The following is a 6721-nucleotide window of genomic DNA, read 5'->3' as shown; positions in this document are numbered from 1 at the left end:
AAAACATCCAAGATTGATAATATAATAGCATGGAACAATAAAAAATTATGGATAAATTGTAGACGTATCACATAGTAGTGGGTTCAACCTCACGGTGATCTATATCCCAGTGACAGAATGGGGAGAAAGAACGTGATGTGTTGTTGCTACTAAGGATAAAACGGCCGGGATTGATCTTATTGCTTGGTTTTGTTCTGTCTACATCATGTCATCTTGCTTATTGCGTTACTATGTTTTTCATTAAACTTAAGACCTTCAGATGCAATGCTGGATAGCGGTTTCAGAGTGGAGTAATAGTATTAGATGTAGTTGGATTACGGTGTACTTGTCACGGACGTGATGCCTATATGAGATTATGCCATGAATAATCATAGTTATGAGTGTTGTTATCTGTCAATTCTCCAACAGTAATTTGTTTAGCATGCCACTACCTACTTTTGAGAGAGAAGTCATTAGTGAACGTATGGCCCTCCGGTCCATTCTCTATTAATACTTGTGTTTCTCTATTTGCTCTTTTACTGTTTTTGTCGTTTGCATTATCACTATTTGTCACTATTTACTTTTAACCTTGCAACTAGTAAGACGAGGGGACTGACAACCTCCTTGCGAAGTTGGGTATTTTGTTTGGGTGGAGATGATGTTTATCTTGGTAGCTTGTAGACTCCTACAAGTTCGATTAAACCTTGGTTCTTAACTGAGGAAAACATTTTCTACTGCCGTGTTACATCACCCTTTCTCCTCGAGGAAATCCAACAATTCCTACATGAGTAGCATGTTCCTGTTTAAGTCATGTTCATGTTTATAAGTATTTCTACTATTATGATGTGTTGTTCTATATAAATTATGATTAAATGTTTTTGCTTATGACTATGCATTGCTCAAGTTGATGTGTTACAAACATGGACATTTTTACCCGCAGGTACCAGTTTACCCTGTCAGGTGGTGGGTATGGGAAAAAATTATACCCATTGGAAAGTATGGGTACGGGTGATGGGTAAGCTCATGGGAGACGAGTAAGGGTATGGGTGGCTCCACCCATACCAAAACCCGGTGGGTGCCATCCCTAAGCATATCACGAAAACTGGCTACATTCTTTCTCAGACAAATTATCTAAAAAAACAGATCACAATGATGGAACAACGAAGAAGATAGGGAGCAAAAGGTGACGATGGCACCTCGTGTCCATCGGACCTCCTCTATGAGCATCGCCATCAGAAGCATCACCATGCCGTCGGAAGACACTGCCCCTCGCCTGTGCCGCCATCGCACAACGAGCCCCCACATCATAAGCACACGAGCATGTCCTCCCTACACCACAACTCATGGCCTCGGAGTCGGTGAAGGATGGAGGCGGCCTCATCCGCAAGCCCACTCCACTGCTATCACGCCCGCTCTCCTCTGTGCCCATGCGTTGCACCGAAGCTCCACAGGAGCACCTCGCGACCGCTCCCCGCTTGCCCCGCCCTGATCTGGCCGAAATCTCGCTGTCGCCTCTCTTTGAATGTGTGATGGGAAAAGAAATGAGGCAGAGGAGATGAGTGAGTTGACTGTGACGAAAAATGGAGATGAGCTCGTTCGCCCCTCGCGTGAACGGTTTTTTCATAAGAGGTGGCAACAGTAGATGCGCCGAGATCCGTGCAACCAGATCCGACGGCGGTAAGCGCGTCCGCCGGGAAACACGAAAACCCCGAGGTCGGCTAGTTAAAATTTCCCAACTAGAATCTGTAGAATCCGTAAAAAGGCTCCGTAACTCAAGCGTTAGTCGAGAAAATTAGGCACTGGTCGTGATCGTAAGTGAAGGAATTTCCCGTGGAAATGTACGGATATACTGTGGCATTTCCACACGATAAGAGGGAACCCATCCCGTTGCTCGTACTAGGCCGCACATAACGGAGCAACACGAAACGAAGCGAGCCATGCGGCCGAAAAAGAAGTCAAAGCCACATCCGCACCCGCCCTATAAAACACGCCACACCGAGCCCCGGAGCACCCCATTCTCCACGTGGCCATCCGCGGTAAGCCGGACCCCGAGCGTGTGACACAACACACAGGTGACAGGAGCCGGCCCACTCCCTCCTCTCCGTGCCAAGAAACCCACACCCACACCCGTTCCGTCCTCCTCTCCAAAATCCCCCAACCACCAGCCTCCTCCTCCTCCTCCCAGATCCGCCTCACCGCCCCGCCCCCAGATCCCCCACGCAGGCGAGCGAACGCGCGCGCAGGCCCAGATCCGCCGCCCCGCCGGAGCAGCCATGGCCAAGGAGGCCGGCGGCGAGGGGGCCATGTCGGAGTCGGTGCTCCGCAAGGTGCTCGTCTCCTACTGCTACGTCGCGGTGTGGATCTTCCTCTCCTTCACCGTCATCGTCTACAACAAGTACATCCACGACCCCAAGATGTACAACTGGCCCTTCCCCATCTCGCTCACCATGGTGCACATGGCCTTCTGCTCCTCGCTCGCCGTCGCGCTCGTCCGCGTCTTCCGGGTCGTCGACCTCCCCTCCTCGCCCGCCATGACCACACAGCTCTACACCAGCTCCGTCCTCCCCATCGGCGCGCTCTACTCGCTCTCCCTCTGGTTCTCCAACTCCGCCTACATCTACCTCTCCGTCTCCTTCATCCAGATGCTCAAGGCGCTCATGCCCGTCGCCGTCTACTCCATAGGGGTGCTCTTCAAGAAGGAGACCTTCCGCTCCTCTGCCATGCTCAACATGCTCTCCATCTCCTTCGGCGTCGCCATCGCCGCCTACGGCGAGGCCCGCTTCGACCTCCGCGGCGTCGCGCTCCAGCTCGCCGCCGTCGCCTTCGAGGCCACCAGGCTCGTCCTCATCCAGATCCTCCTCACCTCCAAGGGGATCTCGCTCAACCCCATCACCTCGCTCTACTACGTCGCGCCCTGCTGCCTCGGCTTCCTCTTCCTGCCCTGGGTCTTCGTCGAGCTGCCCAGGCTGCGCGCCGTGGGCATGTTCGAGCCTGACTTCTTCGTCTTCGGCACCAACTCCCTCTGCGCATTCGCGCTCAACCTGGCCGTCTTCCTGCTCGTGGGCAAGACGTCGGCGCTCACCATGAACGTCGCCGGCGTTGTCAAGGACTGGCTGCTCATCGCCTTCTCCTGGTCCGTGATCCGGGACACGGTGACCCCGATCAACCTCTTCGGCTACGGGATCGCCTTCCTGGGCGTGGGCTACTACAACCACGTGAAGCTGCAGGCGCTCAAGGCCAAGGAGGCGCAGAAGAAGGTGGCGCAGGCGGACGAGGAGGCCGGCTCGCTGCTGCAGGAGCGCGACTCTCACGGCGAGCGCAAGACCGAGACCCAGTCATAGAGCTGCTCATCTGATCCGATCCGATCCAACAACACCAACAGCACGCCCAATTTGGTTGGTTCTCTCAGTCCGGCGTAGCAGGTTCCCCAAAATGTGATCCTTACATGTTTGATGATGCGAAATCTGTTCATTTCTTGCCTTAATTTGTGGTAGGAAGGCAAATAAATACAGGAAACATGACATTTTTGTGCCGGGCGTGTGAAAATACGATAGTTCTTAGCAGACAGTGCTACTACCAGTATCAAAAAAATTGTATTCGGTTGTCTATTGTATCATCATCATCTTTGTATTAGTACCAAGCATTGCATCGAGTAAATTGGTGCCGTAGAGATGTGGCGATCGAGCAACAGCTAGTAATAAAAGATTCAGTTCAATTTTCGAAACTGTCTGCGGAGCCGATCTTGATGTTTATTTACTCCTCCTCGCGCCTAATTTATGATGGGATGTTGGACGCGGGATCTGGTGCCATCACTGCTTGGGTAAATTTAAGCAAGTCTGCGGCTGCTTTCGCACGGAACTGGACCCCAGTTCGGTGCTTTCGCGCCTTGTTTCCATTGGTGGGAGCTTGGATCCAGACGAATCGTTTAATTAAACTACTAGTCCCTGCAACGCAAAGAAACAAAAAAGTTGATTACTGTACAGAGCATCTGCGCCCAGATCTACCTGCTGGAATGGAAGAAACACCGCTGTTACGGCTGCTAGTGACAGTTTTTCCAGTGTTTTCAATTGCTCAAGAGAGCCCGAGATCTGCTAATTTAGTGTAGGACTAGGGAAAGTCCTGAGATGCAAGTGCATCAATACATGTTGCCATCATGCCATGTGCTGTGAATTTAATCCTGCCGAGTACAGGCATGTGCACCGAGTCAAATTTCTTGTACTGGCGGTGCATCGTTCAATGTCTCAGATTCTTGCATTGCCTTCGACCTACCGACAGTTGCACACTTGCACTACGGAATCAACCCTCGAGAGAGACACGTCATTATTCGGGCGTCTATCCAGGGATCCAGATCGGAGCTTTGTGTTTTTCACCTTTTCCATTCACAATGGTGTAAATGTACGCTTATTTTGCTTCCTGTAACTTCAAAAAAACTAGAGCCAAAGAGCTCCAGCTTAAATGTACATGAAATATTTATAGCCAGTGTCATGATACTAGTATATGATACTTCCCATTACGACCAGCTTAACCTAGCGGGGGGCGATGGCGCGGCGCGGCGGCGGATATTCGCAATGGATGTATCAGTACCACCTGTCTCCACCGACGCTCACAGCTCAGTAAGCGTTACTGCGTGAAGAAATCCTCCAGCAGATGACCTAGCCGACATTGTTTTTGGCGTTTCGCAAATTCCCGGTCACGTGAACTGTGGTGTGGTGGACGCTGTGCTTGCCGTTTCGCCAGGCCGCTCCTACTTCCTTGGCTGTGCGGCGTATTCACGACTGTGCGATGCGGTGGTTACACGCGCACCATGACGGGACCTCAATGCCTGGCCTGTGCTATCGAGTAGCGGACTACCTGCTTCCTTCTCGTCAGAGTCCACGTCCACGACCTGGCCGTCGCCGGAGAATTTTATACTTCAGATGTTGCAATGAATTTTCTCACTGATTTGTTGTGGCCAAGCTGGGTCAGTTGCATACATCACATTTTTTTTGGATGGATGAGTCCAAAATATCTCAACATTTTAGCACGTTTTCAACAGATTGGGAGGAAAACATGTTTTGAGGATGTTGCATATATATAGGATAAAACAAGACACATAACTCCGGTCCCTTTTTTTAAGAACAAGACACATAACTTTCGTTGTTTGTTGCGGAACAAAAAAAGTCCTTGAGGCAAATCAGATGCACATGAGGCGGCTGATCGGGCGCTGCCTCCACTAGACCAACAACTAGCACAAGCCAGGAAAGATTTGTTCACAAATGCATTTCATATAAGAATCGAATACCACAATTATCAAATCTAACACGATTTTTTTCACGGGAACTCCAAGAATTCATGGAACCAGATGTTGTATAGAAACCGGCAAGTTCATCAACCACACAACATGGTTTAGGTGCACGTCCCGAATACCCAATGTTGCCAAATCATGAGCTGGTTTGTTAAGAGTCACACAATGTTGCCTCAACGTACCCGGTTGCTTCCTCTCTACTAGAAACTTGTTGGACCCCAAGCGTAAGGGTATGTAGCAAGCATCAATTTTCCTTAAGTGACCCTATGGTTTCTCGAACCAACAAGAGCTAAGCATCACAACCAATGATTAATACCTTCACACACAAATGTAAACTTCTTTCTGTCCCGAGCAGAACTAGTGAGGTTGTCAGTCTCACTAGCTTTTCTAGTTACTAACGGCAATAGAAACAAAAAGGCTTTGGCCTTGCTGACAAGTTGACAGAATGTAAAATCAAGAAATTTAAAGAGCGTTGACTGAGATTGAAAGCGTTATGGAAGAAAATGGACCGGAGTCCATAGGTTCACTAGATGCCTCTCTCAAAAAGAAAATATGGTGTGATAAACAAACACAGTTAGGCAGCGATTAAATTATTATATTTTTTATGAGTATGAATATTCATGGCATAATTAACGTATGAACATCACGTCTGTAAATGTATCGAGCGTTATCCAACTGTCTCCATCCAAAACTGCAATTCAGCATGCATCTTAAAGTACTAAGTAAAAATGGAGTATTGCAATGAGTATGATGACATGAAATAGATGATATATTGTCTTCACCCTGTGTTTAAAGGACAACTACACAACCATCTTTTTATCCCAAAGCGGCAACAACACAAATACAAGCCTTTTCCACTTTCTGTCACTGCGGTACCTTACTTGCAAGGTTGAACCCAATTATCATACACAACTCCCTCTGAAGATCAAGCCCCAAACTTGGCCAAAAAAAGAGAGAATGGATTGGAGAGTCTATATAAATAAGAATTATACAACAAAGAAACCAAATAGATTTAAAAAAAATCATGAATAAGTTTGATCAAAAAGTGACAATTCATCATATCCAACAAACACAACATCAGATTACATCAGATGGATCGCAATCATGGAGATAGCTCATGTGATCTTTATATTGAGAAACAAGAGGAAGAGAACATCTAGCTACTGCCACAGACTCAAAGTCCAAACAAAACTACGCACTGGCGATCATGATGGCTTTCAAGTTGATGGAGATGGCTACCGTGAAGAATCTCCCCCGACAAATTTCCGACAAAGACCTCCAGATTGGATCGTGAATAAACAAAGGTGCACGGCGGCGAAAAAATCGGAATGAAAAGTCCTGAGGGCTTACAAAAGCATATGAAGGCACGGGGACTGAGTGAAGGTACATCGGAGCAATAAGGGGAGCACGCGGCAGTCCCACGCGCACCCTGACGCGTGGGGGCCTGGCCTATGTCAG

General features: G+C 48.6%; 1 protein-coding gene across 1 annotated transcript; it reads left to right on the top strand.

Moving 5' to 3' along the window:
* The first annotated feature begins 1991 nt into the window (after positions 1 to 1991).
* On the top strand, positions 1992 to 3698 carry LOC119277300 (probable sugar phosphate/phosphate translocator At2g25520). Its single transcript, XM_037558558.1, has one exon. It carries the CDS (start codon positions 2253 to 2255, stop codon positions 3318 to 3320), a length of 1068 nt encoding a protein of 355 aa, XP_037414455.1. The 5' UTR covers positions 1992 to 2252; the 3' UTR covers positions 3321 to 3698.
* The last annotated feature ends 3023 nt before the right edge of the window (positions 3699 to 6721 follow it).

This window comes from Triticum dicoccoides, chromosome 3B (assembly GCF_002162155.2).
Source record: "Triticum dicoccoides isolate Atlit2015 ecotype Zavitan chromosome 3B, WEW_v2.0, whole genome shotgun sequence".
NCBI lineage: Eukaryota > Viridiplantae > Streptophyta > Magnoliopsida > Poales > Poaceae > Triticum > Triticum dicoccoides.
The sequence above is the reverse complement of the archived record's forward strand: the minus strand, read 5'-3'. Positions and strand labels throughout refer to the sequence as shown.